The sequence below is a fragment of the Esox lucius genome, chromosome 24 (genome assembly GCF_011004845.1).
Source record: "Esox lucius isolate fEsoLuc1 chromosome 24, fEsoLuc1.pri, whole genome shotgun sequence".
NCBI classification, from domain to species: domain Eukaryota; kingdom Metazoa; phylum Chordata; class Actinopteri; order Esociformes; family Esocidae; genus Esox; species Esox lucius.
Genome location: NC_047592.1, coordinates 19,305,002 through 19,322,611, shown reverse-complemented (window position 1 = coordinate 19,322,611; position 17,610 = coordinate 19,305,002). Strand labels below are relative to the sequence as shown.

Sequence of the window (17,610 nt, the reverse complement as noted above, 5' to 3'; positions counted from 1 at the left end):
GCGGAAATCAAAGCTGATTTCACAAAGGATTCTCTCAATGCCTTGTATTGCTATTATTAATGAAAGGCAAGCCCCGTGTTATGACATGACCACACAGCTCACTTAATGAAGTAAGAGTAGACTGCAAGTATGAATGCAAGGCTTGCTTTCATTTATTTAAACTAGCAGCTTAAAAGAAATGTAATGGGATATTGCGTTGGTGCGATGTGGGTAGTATTAAAATACCTTGCACGCAGTACTAATCAGATCATTGTGGGAGCACCTCTTAAGATCCTAACTCAGTTTGTTGGACAAGGTTTGAAACCCAAGCTGCCTGCCTCTGTTGTCTGAAGTACAACACACCAACTTGTGTTAGGTCTACCCTGGTACAGTGCAGGTGGATTAAGAATTCTGATGCTTAGGTATATGTCTTTTTTTGGCTTCGGGTTAATCTACAATTCCCCTTATATTCTAGTTTGGATTTATGATTTCTGCGTAGGCTGTCGCACGTGTTAGAATCTGGCCCATGTAATTTTTTTTTGTGAAAGTCTATCTTTCCTTGCTGTCACTATCCAGTAAAGCCTAATGTAAAGGCTCCAAATATACAGTGGGGAGAACAAGTATTTGATACACTGCAGATTTTGCAGGTTTTCCCACTTACAAAGCATGTAGAGGTCTGTCATTTTTATCATAGGTACACTTCAACTGTGAGAGACGGAATCTAAAACAAAAATCCAGAAAATCACATTGTATGAGTTTTAAATAATTAATTTGCATTTTATTGCATGACATAAGTATTTGATCACCTACCAATCAGTAAGTATTTACGGCTCTCACAGACCTGTTAGTTTTTCTTTATGAAGCCCTCCTGTTCTCCACTCATTACCTGTATTAACTGCACCTGTTTGAGCTAGTTACCTGTATAAAAGACACCTTTCCACACACTCCATCAAACAGACTCCAACCTCTCCACAATGGCCAAGACCAGAGAGCTGTGTAAGGACATCAGGGATAAAATTGTAGACCTGCACATGATGAGTACAACCCCAAGAACACCATCCCAACCGTGAAGCAAAGGAGGTGGAAACATCATTCTGCAAAGGGTACAGGACGACTGCACCGTATTGAGGGGAGGAGGGATGGGGCCATGTATCGCGAGATCTTGGCCAACAACCCCCTTTCGCTCAGAAAGAGCATTGAAGATGGGTCGTGGCTGGGTCTTCCAGCATGACAACAACCCGAAACACCAGGGCAACTAAGGAGTGGCTCCGTAAGAAGCATCTTAAGCTCCTGGAGTGGCCTAGCCAGTCTCCAGACCTGAACCCAATAGAAAATCTTTGGAGGGAGCTGAAAGTCCGTATTTCCCAGCGACAGCCCTGAAACCTGAAGGATCTGGAGAAGGTCTGTATGGAGGAGTGGGCCGAAATCCCTGCTGCAGTGTGTGCAAACCTGGTCTAGAACTACAGGAAACGTATGATCTCTGTAATTGCAAACAAATGTTTCTGTACCTAATATTAAGTTCTGCTTTTCTGATGTATCAAATAGTTATGTCATGCAATAAATTGCTAATTAATTACGTAAAGATGTGATTTTCTGGATAATCTTTTTAGATTCCGTCACTCACAGTTAAAGAGGACCTATGATAAAAATTACAGACTTCTACATGCTTTGTAAGAGGGAAAACCTGCAAAATCGGCAGTGTATCAAATACTTGTTCTCCCCACTGTATCTCATAAAAGTCTGGGCTCATAAAAGCTCTTATTTTACTCAATGCATAAATGCATGAGGTGGCAGAGTGTAGCTAGTGTCCGACCAGTTACCTGAAGGTCTTTGAACGTGGCCGTTGGCCTTAATTGTTCCCCGTATGGGAGCGGTTGGGTTAAAAAGGAAGTCACATTTAGGTTGATCCTTGTTTGAGACTGTCAACAAGTAATGTAATGCTTCTGATTTCACCCGCTTGGATGACTGACAGGTGATACTTCAACAATATCTCAGTCGCCCGCCGTTTGTCCTGGGGGAATTAATGGTTGACGTGAGTGTCGGTTTGTGAAGTGTAAAAAATAAATAAAATCAAGGTCCACGGCGAAAGCAATATAAGTGAAAGCCAATGTCTGTAAGTGAAATCCAGGCGATTTTAACGCCCATGGGTGAAGTGAAGAAGCTAAAAACATTGTTTTTTAGTATCTTATCCTTCAGTGTTATTATTCTTAGACCGTTAATAAAAAGCCCCCCTGTCAGTCACGCCGCGACAGCCCCCCCCCCCCCCCCCCCGGTTCTAGGCTACATCAACATAGACTTTGCCATGCAATCTTGACAGAAAATAGGATGTCTGCGTTGCACAGTAAATGTGTCTTTTGCCAATGTGTAACGTCCCCGTGGCGATTCAGACACCCTCGTCGATTCCATATTGACACCCGAGTGTCACACCGACTCAGCGTCTCATTGTGCCAGTGTCCCTGTTACGCCTAATGAGAATCAGTGTCGCCACACGGTGGTCGGTGTGGCGCGGCAGCTCTACCCCACTGTGCACGTTGATTAAAGCGGGAGGGGGAATGCGACGTGTCCTGTGTGGGCTTTCTTCCTGCAGGCCACGGCTAGTGTTTCTCAGCGACCGAGCTCAGCTGTGGATGTGCGTATCACCAACCACCGCGCGCTGCCTCGCGCTACATCAACAGTTCTGGCTGTGACAGGGCTACTGTATCTCTTGTCGTACACGAAGACGACCCAGGTTAACAACCCGGACCCCTCCGAGGCCTCAGGAAAAGGGCATCCTTCACTGACGCTGCCAAGTGCAGCCTTGTTAAAATGACTGTCGTCGCCGATGCTTAGCAATGGCGATGTAGTCTGTAGGCGTGGCGCAGAAAAGCTCCTTAATGAATGTGATTTACCACACTGCCATTCACTTTGTCACCAGCAGCCTCTACAACTGTGACCTTCACAGTCTTGTGAATTGGCCCCCGCTACGTTCACAATGCGAGGCTCACTGGTAACAACTTATTTACAAGTCCCCTTTATCTTAGCTCACTCCTTTTGTTACTCCAATTGTATCTGTTACTCCAATAGTAGTTTGGGCTCCTGTTCATACGCTGGTCACTTCTTATAAAGGCTACATGTCCTTCGGCAGTCATTCATTTCAATTCATCGCCACCAAGGACTGACCTTTTATGCTTGACGCTCGTCACAACACGCTTCTTCGAAAACCCAAGCTACCCTCCAATAAATGCACCTTCGGAATCCATCAAACCTATCCGTTCCTGTCTCGCTGTGCTTAGTGTAATGTGTTTTTGTTGTGTTTTCATTTTTTAATGCGTTTATTTGTATTTCTACAGAGGTTCTGTTGGTGTTTGTGTCGTCTGATCCCTTCGGCCAGGCCTTATTGAAAACTGGAGGTGCGCTGTCATAGCTGGTTTTATTATGGTTAAATAAATTAATAAATGATCTAGTTTGTGTGTGGGAGGTACTCTGTCCCTTTGCGTGTCTATTTATTGTCTTTCAGCGGTCCATATAAAGCGTGAGGGAGGCCGACACTATCTCTCCAGATATCCTTCCGTAATTCCAGTTCATGTTGTGTTTTGGCACAGCAGGTGTTCGACAAACATTGATAAGATCCTAATCGCCAGGGACTGTTCGTCTTCTCCGTCCCTCTGCTGCTATGTTGGCCGTAACGCCACAGCAGCCGCGTCCCAGCCGCGTCGCATCATTTCATATCAGCCGTTCATGTGTAATGTTTCTGAATGCATAGGATAGTGTCCTCGGTCGTTATGGAGGCTTCAAATAGCCGCTCTGTAGAGTAGCGGCTAGATGTGTTTCTTATCGCCTCATAGATGTTATAGCTGTGTTATGAATGGCTCAACCTGCGTTTTATAATGCTTGTAGCTGTGGCTGCGAATGCTTATAAGCTAGTGTTATAACACTCATAGATCCCTGCCCTCCCTGGAGTCGCTCTTCCTGGCTGTGTCTGACTGCTGCTGTGAGATGCATGCTAATCAGACACCCAGCTAGCAGGACGCAATGCACACATGCGCTCACACATACACAATCCAAATTCGTCTGACTGTTTGCACCCTCAAGCCCATACGTTTGTCTGCTCTCAGCGAGTGCACGCGCCCGTGCCTCCGCATCGTTTCCGATTAGCTCCTCTGTCACGGCCGAACATGACACAACCCGACGACGAAGGCCTCCGCCAGTCTCTTCTTCACCGCAACACCGGCAACGGCAACCGAACTCTCTCTGTCCGACCACAACGCGTCCAGCCAAGACCGTCCCTGTTTCTACTTATTTGCCAGTCATGGCCATTGCGGCACATAGAAAACCCTAATGGAGCCACTGAAGCACGCTTCTCTTGGTTCGGCCATAACCCTGTACATTTAGCCAACCAATCATGACCGCTGTTTGTGTTTATTGAACACTGATACTAACAATCCTGAGCGCTGGCCAAATTTAATGGAAAACCAAGGGATTGTAGCGGAACTGAGCTCATCTGCATTTCGTTTGACATCCGGAGTATGTGGGAATTCAGTTAATGTGCTGTGCTGGTGTTATTAAACATGCAATCTGTTGTGTCCCCAAAGGAAAGCTCTTGATTGTATAGCACTGGGGTGATGTCGAGGTTATGCTGAAGTCTCCACAATAATAACAAGGGTTTGGATTTAAACATTCCCATATTCATGTCAACAGTATTTCTCCCTTGATGGATATGGTTATTGGTTTGTCTGTTTGCCAACGATTCTATTTTAAGACGGTTGTCAGTTTCCCTTAAAAATGTCTCTCAACTAGGGCTGTGTTTACTGATGTTTAACTGTCCTCCCCTCCCGTTCGATTGCTCTCATGTCGCACCAATTAAAAGAGCTTTTCGTGTGTGTGTGTGTGTGTCTGTGTGTGTGTGTGTGTGTGTGTGTGTCTGTGTGTGTGTGTGTGTGTGTGTAACATTTGATGGGTGGTGTTAAGGACTGAGAGTTTACTTAGTGAAAAGGGCAATTTAAAAATTTGACAAAGCTTACAAATGTATTAACTGTTATTTATGTGCGAAGTCTACATTTTAGAAAAACGGCTAAAGAAAACACCTCTGTCCAAAGTCTCTGATGTAGAACCTTTTAAAGCATCACATGATATGATATATGACTACTGAGGTGAATGAGCTGGCCAATCAGTGTTCGAGAAAAGGATGATCAGTCTCCATTCATTCATTCATACCTTTTTAACATTCATCGCCAAATAAAATATAGCCTAAATATATCATAGATATCTAGAAACACTGGGCTGTTACCAAGAAATATTCCCCAAACTATAGGTTGCAAACCCTTGTGGGGACCACCTGTTTTGAATATGGGGTTGCGTTACAAACTCATGGAGAGCAACTTGGTTGTGACAAACAGAGCTGTAAATGCAGTTGTGAGCTAGTTTTCTTTTCTTCCCACAAGTACATTTGGAAAGTATTCAGACAACTTCACTTTCTCCACATTTTGTTGCGTTCACTTTCTCCAAAATGTTGTGCGTTATAGGCTTGTATTGATTAATTCCTGATTTTTTGCCATCAACCCACACACAGTCATACTCCATTATGACAAAGCAAAAACATGTTTTTTTAGGAAAGTTAAATCTGAAAAACAAAAACCTATCCCATGTACTTAATTATTTGGACACTCGACTCTCAGAATTGAGCTTGGACGCATACTGCATCATTTGATCGTCCTTCAGATGTCTCTAGAACTTGATTGGAATTCATCTGTGGCCAATTCCGTTGATTGGAAACGATTTAGAAAAACACATCCTTGTCTGTATAAGGTTCCTACACCTCAATGCATGTCAGATCAAAAACCAAGCCATGGGGTTGAAGCAACTTTCCAAAACATATATAACTTCTGTGGGAGTTTATAAATAAAATGCTAAAGCATCGAAAGTGGCCAAGTAAAACCCAGACTTGAATCCCATTGAACAATTATGGAGAGAAATTAAGATCGCAGGTCACCGACACTCCTCATCCAATCTGACAGAGTTTGAGAGGATCTGCAAGGAAGAAAAGGAGAAACTGCCCAAATCCAGAAATCCTGCCTAAAACCCCACCGAGCAAAGCAATAAGACGCTGAAGCACAGTGGCTAGAAAAATATCTCTAAAACCACAGGAATCTTTGACTAATGGCTCCAAGGTTTGCCAGTCCTTTTCTGGCTGTGCTGGTTGGAGTTTATAGGAGGGCATGGCTTTTTAAGGGCAACTCGTTCATGAAGATCTCCAAACATTCAATGTAAATTAGCTTTTGATGGGCAAGTGTTAAGATAAAAATAACTAAAAGATCAACATGAACAACTTGGCTGTGGGCAGTGACAGCAGGAGTTGTCAGACAGGATCTAGATCAGATACACGACCGGGTTAACTGGGGACAGGGACGGCCAGGAGTCATCAGGCCTGGAAGTCCGGAGGACCTCCACAACTTTTACTCCTTAGTTTATCTCAAACCTCCTTGGTGCCATTGTTAGGGCATTTGCTTTGCACTTCGCTACCCAACAGAAAAAACTTACACAACTTACACAAACCACCACGCTAATGTTGGCTGTTTAACTGTTGGGTTAACTGTAAAGGTTATTGATTACAAACAGGTGTCAAAACCTGGGGGAGTGAAAAGTGACTGAGGCTGTACAGGGGCCAGTGAGTCCATCCAAGGGCTCCCTCCAGTGAATGTTCAATGATGCTGTCTCCATGAGCAAAGTAGAAGGCCCTAAGGCACTAGACTGTGTCATAACTAGCCAGTAGAATAACGATAGGGATTTATTATGGTGTGATCCAAGTTACTGTTGTGTCCCGAAGTTGATTGGTTTATTGATCCCCTCTCTGGAAGTCACCCTCTGAGTTTCATCTACAACTTGTAAAAGGTAGACGGGCCGGTTTGAGATTCACAGATGGATGAATTTTAGGCACGTCTTCCAGGATCAGAGGTGAAAGGTCAGAGGGTTGGTCTGAGGGTAGTCAATTTGAAGCCTGACTTAATGCAATTGTGTGCTTTGCTTTCCCTATACTGTGTCCTGTTTTGACCGGTCTTAAAGGGGGGGGGGGGGGGGGGTGTCCAGTGAAGGGCCCGGGGATTCAGCTGGAGGGTTTTCATAAATGAAGAGGGATGGATCAGTGTGTGATAAGTGACTCTGGGCAGGCAACAAATTACTGGATAGGCGGAGTAAAAAAAAAAAGTCTGTCTGGACACCATCCAAACACTCTTTCTTTCACTCGCTCTCTCACACACACTGGCCGGTACACAGATCGGCCTCAGCAACATCAAATCTGTTTGTTGTGGATCTGTTGCTGCGAAGCTGTTCGGTTGTGTGCACATTCGGACCTGTCTTTATTCCCCTCTCCGTGTCCTTGGTATCGGAGGGGTTCAGTGTGTGACTGACTGGGAGTAATGTGCCGACGGAGGGATCCGAGGAATGATAATGAACGCGGGTAAAGAGGGGTGGTGTCGAAGGAGAAACCGGAGGAGGGAGGGAACATCTTCACAGGAGACCTTCTTATAGGAAACTGACCATAGAAGATCTAGTTGGGGGGAGGAGGAGGAGGAGGAGGAGGAGGGTGGAAAAGACAGGGAGAAGGTCTGGCCGAACAATTGAGAACATGCACAGTTAAAAGGTTGGAAGGTCTGTGTCTGTGTGTGTGTTGAATGCAGCTCGCTTGTATGACACTGCAAGGTCACAAGTCCCATGATAGACTCTGTTACCAAGGGAACCAAATTGCACCTGCCTCTTAAAGCTACACTCAGGCATTTATATGTGCATTTTGGCTAGGATAGGACAAATGAATACAAATTTAGCTCAGTGAAACCAAGAGTTCCTATTCAGGTTAATTGTATGTATTTTCTATTAATTCTTAGTTTTTGGTCGTATCTAGCTGGCAACATCCAGATGGATAACTTAATAAAAACAGGCCTTGTGGTGGGTAATATTCCTTTCTTCCTTTCCTTATTAATTCCATTCATGGAAAGTCTTTGTATTGCTGGCAAGTCTAATTTCAGTCTGGGCCTATTTCCAATTGATCCGTGCACTGTACATCAAAAGGAAGATTTATATTGTTGTGGACAGTTGCTAAAGACTTGAGATCGTGCTTCAGTGAATTGGATTACCATATGTTTAGTTGTAGTTTTTTTGGTAAGGTAGGGTATGCTGTAGAATGCACTACTGTAGTGTTGGTTAAGTTGGCACCCTGGTCTTTTCTATGGGGTTTTGTTAAGGTGGGTGGCTAAGGAACACACACACGCACGCACACACGCGCAAAAGGGCAGAGAGAACACGATAGTGTGAGCCACAGGGAGAGAAAGGTAACTGCTGGGGTTGCTGATGGCAGTGAGTGATGTCTCTGTCATGTAGTCATTTCATATGCAGACAGGCAGTCACTGAGAGGGGCCAACGTTCTTTCACCAAAGGAAAGTGTACGAGCGAATTCACAAAGCACCACCGGGCACTGACCTAAAATCAGTAAAGCCTTTTTGAGAATAGTAATTACTGTGATATGAACAAAGCAGACCTGGTCATAGTTCAGAACTCTGGGACACTTGGTGAGAACGGTTGACCAATGGACGACGTCGGTCTGCGATCTAGAGACTTTGTGATGAATTTTGCGTCTGACTGTGAAATGTCTTTGGACTGGAGCCACTGGATGAGCTGGATATTAATATCTCATTCTAATTTCACGGATATTTTTCCTGCCATTCTTAAAGTGATTATGATTATGCACAGTAATAACGTTTGATCTTAGTTTCTCATAAATATTAATTGGTATGAGGACGTCCTTGGTGAACTAACGTTGTGAATCATCGTCATGTCAATAAGAGTTTCATGAGTAAATGCTTTCAGATCACGGGCCACAAACCTGCCTTAACAGAATGTTTGGTGTTTCAAGGTCAGGACCATGCTTTTGGGTTGGCCATCACTCTCTTCTCTACAATCCATGCAGAACACCAAGCTCTTCTCTTTTGCATTTTCTCTTTCAATAATTGCAGTCCTCCCCTAGGTTTTTCTGTTTTGGCTCTGTACTACTGCACATTAGATTGGAAATGAAGCATTGTTCTGCAGACTGTCAGCTTAATTCAACTGTATTTTTAACCATAAAATGTGATTTGTGTTGGAATTACAGATTTAATTTTTTTGCATAGTCGATTGACGCTTAGCTGCTCCTCATGTTGAGAGACGACAGCAACATACTACAAATACAAATTCCACATCTGGAATTAACTTCAGACCTGAGAAACAGATGAGCAGTCAATTATCCAACTACTTGAGGTCCCGTAAAATGGGGACTGTATTAAGATGGCTGTAATTCCAATACTTTTCACTGTTAATTTATGTGAATACATTCAAGTAGTCATTGTTTCATTCCAAATCCAGTGTGATGAGTACAGAGCCACGGTCCAAATGCAAACTGACTGCAGTGTATGTTTACCTCAAATCAAAAGCAGCTTTATGCAAATCAGAGAGCCAAATGAATGGCGCATTCACTGATTCGATTCAACACTTGATGTTCATTAAAAAGAGCTGTTCAAAAAGAGCCGTTTTTTTTAGTGGAGCGACCCATTGCTACTTGGTACTAGTTAAATCTGAAGGGATTCGGGGCATTTGGACCTGATCTATTAGAGGGAAAGTGGTAGCGGATTATGCCCCCCCACCTGACTGACCCATACCAACCTAGTAAAAGTAAGGAGAGGGTTGATTTGGAAAGGGGTGGATGTCTGTGTCTGGCCTGTCCACATGCTAGACGGGCAATACCGAGGGGTGTCTGACCGTCCTTCCTGCCGTCCGGCTGTCTGACTGGCATGGCCATTCTGAATCTCTCTCTCCCTCCATCCATTTATCTCTCTCTCCCTCCATCCCTTGATCTTCCTCTCCATACCTCTCTTTGCCCCAGCCTGTTTTTGGTTTATGTTGTGTCTCAGAGGCCCCGGGTGTAAATAATTAAGCACGCTGACCTTCTGCTCAGGGGATCAGGGTGGCAGGGGGGTGGGCGGGTGGGCGGGGATGTGTGGTCGAGGTCTGGACTCGGGTCTTCAATCTTTGACATGATGTGTTTGATTGGTGAGGTCCTTTCAGTCAATTCAGGATTTGCAACATCATTTTATTTTTTCAGGGGACATGAAGAATGGAAATGTGCTCTCTGGTTTTTAAATTGACTGACAATGACCTGGAATGGCCTGCAAATCCGTTGTACTGTGGTGGTGGTGATGTTGTTTTCGGGGATTTCTGTTGCGTTCCCAGCGGTTCCAGTGAATGCATGCTTCTGAGGTGGATTCTGTTGAGATTAGTTTTTGTTCAGCTCCGTTTGGGCAATTCTTATTTTTAACAGGAAAAGTGTACAGCAAATCCTATGACTCGGTACACTTGAGAAAACGTTCTAACAGATTTAGCTTTCAGCTCATTTCAGTCTGCCGTCCCTGGGCAGGTGAAGCTTCATGAATAAACAATTAATAACATTTGAAAAGAACTTTCTCTCTACAAATAAACTAGCTAATGACAATGTATACTATTGCCATGAATGTTACAGGGGCTGTAATGGATGTTGGCAACAAAGCCCTTCATCTACTTTCCCACCGTCGAATAGATTTGTGAAAAGTATTATCTGTTTGAAGGATGTTGCCCGCTAGCTTTACCACAATTGCTAATGAGCAACGACTCCAAGATGTGCCATTTGTGTACATGTCCAGCTTTTTTGCTATTGCTAGTTAGCGCTGGCTTTCAAAAATACGTCTGACGTCTTTCGTACTGAACACAGAGATATCAAAATGGTATCCAGAACTAGATGAAGTAGATGAAGGGTTTCATTGCCGAAATCCTGAACAATCTCTTTGACCTATGAGTTAATTGAACGAAAGTTGTTTGCGATCCTTTTTGCCAAGTCTCTTCCTCCTGTCTCTCCAGGCTGTTCAACCTGACCCTAAAGAAGCTGATCATGCTGAAGGAGCTGGACAAAGACCTCACCTCGGTGGTCATTGCTGTCAAGTTGCAGGTACTGGCTAACCCTAGATCAATATAATACGCAGTGTCATTGAATTCCTGGCTTTGTCTCCCTTGCGATCTCCCTAAATTCTGCTTTCCTTCAGTTTTATCTTTCTGTCCACTCATCCCCCTCTCACTCTCTTTTCCCCCTTCTGCTCTTCTATTTATGTATCCTTCACTTTTCACTCTCCCTCCTCTTGCCTGGATGCGTTTTAAGATGTAGTTTTTGTTTTAATTATGTTTAGATCTCAGTTGTCGCTGCTGCTAATTGGGAATCCTGCTAAAATGGCAAATGTTCTGCCAGTCCCTATCCAACCGATATCCAACCCCCACGGCCTAACCACTTGCTTGTGCTCTTCATGGTGATGTGTTGCTGACAAGACTCACAGGGTGACATTTCCTGAGCGGCAAATGGTTTAATTAATGCCTCAACTTCTGGACACACAGTACACTTTTAATTAATGCAACAAGCGTGAAATTCAAATGTACAAACACCAATCATTTTTGAAGAAATGAACCTCATTAGCAATTTAATATCCGAGGTATGGTTTTGAGCATGTCAGGTCTCAAAATGGGAAATCAAATGCGCGTCATTTCATTTGGAACATGTGTAAATTGTTTGAAATCGTGCAAGATCAGAAATAGTGTTATGGGATTCCGGTACTTCAGGGAGGCTGCAGTGTTGTTCACTCGCTGGAAGGGGCTGCTGCCGGATCTAGTCAGCCCCTACGCCCTTCATTTGGGATTTACCAATCCTCTTCCCTGTGTTTTTCCTCCTTCCTTCCCTCCTGTCTGTATGTGGGGAGTGTGTCTCTGGAGGGACTGGGGGAGTTGTCTGTATGTGGGGAGTGTGTCTCTGGAGGGACTGGGGGAGTTGTCTGTATGTGGGGAGTGTGTCTCTGGAGGGACTGGGGGAGTTGTCTGTATGTGGGGAGTGTGTCTCTGGAGGGACTGGGGGAGTTGTCTGTATGTGGGGAGTGTGTCTCTGGAGGGACTGGGGGAGTTGTCTGTTTGTGGGGAGTGTGTCTCTGGAGGGACTGGGGGAGTTGTCTGTATGTGGGGAGTGTGTCTCTGGAGGGACTGGGGGAGTTGTCTGTATGTGGGGAGTGTGTCTCTGGAGGGACTGGGGGAGTTGTCTGTGCTACGTCAATGATTGTCTTTAACTGGCTGTCTCCTTCACTCCTTCATCTTCTCTCTCAGGGTTCTAAGCGGATCCTGAGGTCCAATGAGATCTTGTTGTCTTCCGCGGGCCTGACCGAGACAGACCTTCAGCTGACCTTCTCTCTACAGGTGGGCCCACTGCCACTGCCACGTACTGTATAAGATTGATGATTCATATTCACTGGTGTAAAGTACTACAACAGATTGGCACTGTCATGACATTTCATAAGATTTTACTTGACTCACAGATATTGACATAACATTTTGACCCAAGGACCAAGAGAACATGTTTTATCATCGTTGCATTCCTCTACCAGGTTTTGACGCTTTGTACTCAACACGTTGGATTTGAAATGAAACATTGACAATGAGGTTAAAGAAGTGCAGACCGTCAGCTTTATTCACTTCACTCCTCCTCATGTTGAGAGACAACTCCAACAGACTGCAAATGCAAATTCCACACATAGAATTGACTGTAGACCTTTTGTTAGCTCTCTTGTGCTTGAAGTAATGATGCAATGACACACACTTGGCCAAGAAACCGATGAGCAGCCAACTGTCCAACTAATTTAGGTCCCCCAAAATAGCTGTATAAATATGGCTGTAATTCCAATATGGTTTATTGAGGTTAATCAAATAGTTGTTGTTGTTTCATTAAAATAGCTTCTGGGGTTTAATGCATGTTTGTTGGTGAGAAAATACAGCTCCGGAAGAAAATTAAGCAACCGCTGCACCTTTTTCTTTCCTTTCCAAACAGAAGCGTTCAATTTGCAGTGGTCGCTTAATGTTAACCCTTCTGTTCCTCACTCAGAACCTTTCTTTTCAACTTTTTTGGAAAGGAAAGAAAAAGGTGCAGTGGTCTCTTTATTTTTTCCCGAGCTGCAGGGTAATTTTTGTTCAATTTCCTTAGAAACGGATTTCTGGAGATCAGAGATTTTCTTTAGACAGCGGTGTTATGTAACATGAGTGACATGGGTCGTAACCTACTGAAGTTTGCAAAAGTTTGTTTGTAGTGAAGTTAGTCGACTCCACGGGAAGTAAGTGGAAGTTATTTTGATCGGTAGGGCGATAAGATATGACCTGTTACATCTTGGAGCTAGGCGGCTCGAAGGACTTGAAGGTTACGCAACACTCCAATTATATCTCTGTAATTATACAGTCAGATGATTAGGAGATGAAGGTCGCCGCACTCTGTTCGTCTCGCTCGTTCATCAATCCTGACCTTTGCATGTGTGTGTCTACGCCTGTTCTTCGTCAGTATCCCCACTTCCTAAAGAGAGATGCCAACAAGCTTCACATTATGCTGCAGCGTCGTAAGCGCTATAAGAACCGAACCATCCTGGGCTACAAGACCCTGGCCCTGGGACTCATCAACATGGCTGAGGTACGAAGCTGACTTCTATTTAACCTTCGTTCAACCTTCCGTCCACCTTCGTTTTACCGTAATCCTTTATCTACCCCGAACCCCCTCGCCCTACCTCATTCCCACATTACCGCAACAAAACAGACTCATTCTAGCACATTCTACCCAAAGCTCTTTCGTAGCATGGTTGTTGTTTGATTAGAAGGCTGAACTGTAGCACTGCATTTAGTGTGTGTGTTTTCGTGTGTGTGTATATGTGTGTGTGTGTGTGACACTACTGGGTCTGTGAGCCAGTCCCAGTAATAGGATGTGTCGGCTTTATTATCGCAGGCAGAGTGTGACCAGACTGCAGAGAGAGAGAGAGCGAGAGAGAGAGAGAGACAGAAGGAGGCTCACAGAAAGACAGGCAGCTGACGTGACATTGATTCTGTTCTAAGGCTCAGCCCAACTAAAGACCATTCTGATTTGTGAATCTTCTTTCTCTCCGTTTCCCAACATGCCCTCCGTCTGGCTCTCTCTCTCTCTCCGGTTCCCTTTTGTGTTCCGTCTTTCCTCCCTGACCATCTCTCACCTTATGCATGTCTTTCCTATCTTGTTAACACCCCCCGGCCCTCCCCAGGTGATGCAGCACCCCAGTGAAGGTGCCCAGGTGTTGGGGCTCCACAGCCAGTTGAAGGACGCCTCCATCCCAGTAGCTGAGGTCAGAGTCTACTCACTCTCCAGCCAGCCCATCGACCACGAGGGACCCAAGGCCAAGATGTCCGGTGAGCCCCCCCCCCCCCCCCCACCTTCACTCTTTTCCCGTTTCCTCTCTTTGGTGCCCCTGTCTGCACCCCCCCCCCCCCCCTCTCTGTACAAGGTTCATGAAGGATGATCGAAGGACATTCAGGACACCTTCATTCCCTGAGGACACTTTCACACACACGTCGCCAGTGTTGGGCAGAAAACAGAGTGCGTTAGCGTTGGCATTATATGCTTGTTGGGCTCGGGCGTATAAGAAGACACCTGGGCAGTGAATTCATGATGTCTTTGGGTTTATGGTAGACGCACACAGAGACACCGGGAGATGAGTGCCAGTTGCTGCAGCTGTTTAGTTCCCAGTTTAAAGGTGCTTTGATGCGGCGCGCTTAGTCCTGTTAGTCTTTACCGGACAGATGGCTGTTTACCCGAGGACCACGGCGAGAGGGAAGAAACTGTTTTCCGGTGGCGGCTTGCCAGATCGTTTCTGGAACGTGGGTGAGGAGGGAGGGGGAGGCGACCGGAGCCGTGTCGGACCCCTGCAGTGGGCGGTAGGCGGCCGACGAGCCTTTTTTCCGACCTCACGACACGCTGCTGTTGACCGCAGCGGGCCGGACCCAACCAGACTGCGACAGCTGGATCACGAAGGCCTGGGACTGGTTTTTTTTTTTTTTACTTGGCGGGCGCCCCTGGTAATGGCTGAGGTGCTGTCCTTCCACCTGACAGTTTTGTCAGACTTGTTTCCCGGGAGGACGGTGTTGAAATCCGAACCGGAATCCACGAGGCCCGTGTTGGGAGGGAGTAGAGGAGGCCCGTGTTGGGAGGGTGGGGGAGGCTCATGTTGGGAGGGTGGGGGAAGAGGCCCGTGTTGGGAGGGTGTAGATGAGGCCCGTGTTGGGAGGGTGTAGATGAGGCCCGTGTTGGGAGGGTGTAGATGAGGCCCGTGTTGGGAGGGTGTAGATGAGGCCCGTGTTGGGAGGGTGTAGATGAGGCCCGTGTTGGGAGGGTGTAGATGAGGCCCGTGTTGGGAGGGTGTAGATGAGGCCCGTGTTGGGAGGGTGTAGATGAGGCCCGTGTTGGGAGGGTGTAGATGAGGCCCGTGTTTGGAGGGTGTAGATGAGGCCCGTGTTTGGAGGGTGTAGATGAGGCCCGTGTTTGGAGGGTGTAGAGGACGCCCGTGTTGTGAGGGAGTAGAGGAGGCCCGTTTGTTCTGCAGGCAAACCACAGTGGGCAGACCAAGGCGTCAGTGATGGGTTTTAAACAGAGGACCAGGCGCTCAAATGGTTTCTCCACGGCTGAGGTGATTGCTACTGTGGTCGTTCAGGCTGGATATACATTTAGTTTCTTTTAATATTGATTGGAGTCTGATTAATGGTGGTGTGGCTCTTGGGAAATGGCCTGACCTACGTCATGATTTACATAATGATTGTTAACCACTTTCCCTCTCTCTCCCCTCGCTTCTATCAGATCGTTCTCCAGACATTGATAACTATTCTGAAGAAGAGGAGGAGAGCTATTCATCAGAACAGGAGGGCAGTGACGACCCTGTCCACAGTCAGGTGTGTGTGTGTGTGTGTGTGTGTGTGTGTGTGTGTGTGTGCGCTCAAATGTGACCAGCCTTGTCCATGTTAAGCAGAGGTACCTATAGCCCAGCGGAGGGCAAGAGGGGAGGGAGGAGGAGAAGAGGGAGGAGGAGAAGAGGAGAGGGAGGAGGAGAAGAGGAGAGGGAGGGGGAGAAGAGGAGAGGGAGGGGGAGAAGAGGAGAGGGAGGGGGAGAAGAGGAGAGGGAGGGGGAGAAGAGGAGAGGGAGGGGGTGAAGAGGAGAGGGAGGGGGTAGAGGAGAGGACCAGAGCATGGAGATGTGGCAGGATTGTATGGGAAGAAAGCCCTGGTGGCCAGGGTATAAATAATCTGCGTGACACTTTCTGAATAACTATCACCTCTCTGTCGACTCTCACTTCTCAACCTCTCCCTCTCTCTCCTTCCACCTCTCCCTCCTGCTGTCTTTGTTCTCTCTCTCCCTCCATCAGTATATGTACGATGAAGAGGATGAGGTGAGGAAGAAGAAGCCTAGACGGAAGCTCACCTCCAACGCCTCCATCACCAGAGTGAGAACCTCCCCCCCTTCTTCACACCCTTCTCCTGTTATCAAGAACCCCTCACACCACTCTCCTTTTCCTAGCCCCTCACACCACTCCCCTTTTCCTAGCCCCTCACACCACTCCCCTTTTCCTAACCCCTCACACCACTCCCCTTTTCCTAGCCCCTCACACCACTCCCCTTTTCCTAACCCCTCACACCACTCCCCCTTTCCTAACCCCTCACAACACTCCCCTTTTCCTAACCCCTCACAACACTCCCCTTTTCTTAGCCCCTCACACCACTCCCCTTTTCCTAACCCCTCACACCACTCCCCTTTTCCTAACCCCTCCATCCCCATCTCTCTCCTCAGTCGACCTCACTCTTTCGCTTCGTTCTGTTGTCTGTTGTTCTGTTCTTCCCTTTATTGCTCAATGGACGTCATTCTTGTCTCTTTCCCAGAAAGCAAACAGACAATTCCCATAATTTACCAAAACACCCGCACAAAAAAACGAGTGTTGCACATATGCGGGGGGGGGGGGGGGGGGGGGGGGGGGCGGCAGCAGCTGCATGGGGTCAGCGATTGAAAGTACTGGAATGTTACTTTTGATTTTAATATTTAATGTAGTAAAATTACCAACTGAAAACTACACAGACGGACAAACAGACAAGGATCAAAAAGTATTACGATATTACACACACACACACACATATTCAGAAGTCTGTGGGTGTACCACATTATGTATGCTCTGTTCATCTGTGTATAAAATATTTACCTCAGCGCTCACACAGTGGGCACTTAAATAAAACACTTGAACATCAGTGTCTTCAGCTCCAGCAGCATCTCAAAATAATCAGCTTTTTTTTAGAGACAGGGTAATAATATATATATATATATGTATATATGTATACCTCCACAATCACAGTTGGTTCCTATTAAATATTATATATAGATAGATAGATAATATTCAGTAGGAACCAACTGGGAAAAATGAACAAAGTGAGAGTGAGGGATTGCATAAAACTGTTCCTTGTTTTCATTTTCGGTTGAGTAACATTTTTGCTACGGTGTGCAATAAATGACTGTTCTGTTTCTAGACAGTTCCATAGGAACTCATGTTTCTGTGGGTCATCAGACAGAATGCTTGACTCAGGGAAAATAATCCTCCTCGTTTTTACAGCAACCCAACATCAAGCAGAAGTTTGTGGCCCTGCTGAAAAGATTCAAAGTTTCTGATGAGGTAGGCCTCGCTCTCGCTCTCTCTTTTTTTTTTGTCTTTCTCTCTCCTTCTCATTTATTGACTATGAGATACAAAAGTATT

At 45.9% G+C, this 17,610-nt stretch overlaps 1 protein-coding gene across 2 annotated transcripts in view; it reads left to right on the top strand.

Moving 5' to 3' along the window:
* Positions 1-17,610, top strand: part of LOC105030133 (phosphofurin acidic cluster sorting protein 1) — a 49,574-nt gene that overhangs the window by 20,439 nt on the left and 11,525 nt on the right. For both annotated transcript variants that reach the window (XM_029117512.2, XM_029117511.2), the window contains exons 2-8: positions 10,870-10,957; positions 12,148-12,237; positions 13,367-13,492; positions 14,091-14,235; positions 15,677-15,768; positions 16,240-16,317; positions 17,470-17,529. In XM_029117512.2, the coding sequence (XP_028973345.1) occupies positions 10,870-10,957; positions 12,148-12,237; positions 13,367-13,492; positions 14,091-14,235; positions 15,677-15,768; positions 16,240-16,317; positions 17,470-17,529 (679 nt within the window). The remainder of the gene's footprint in view (positions 1-10,869; positions 10,958-12,147; positions 12,238-13,366; positions 13,493-14,090; positions 14,236-15,676; positions 15,769-16,239; positions 16,318-17,469; positions 17,530-17,610) is intronic.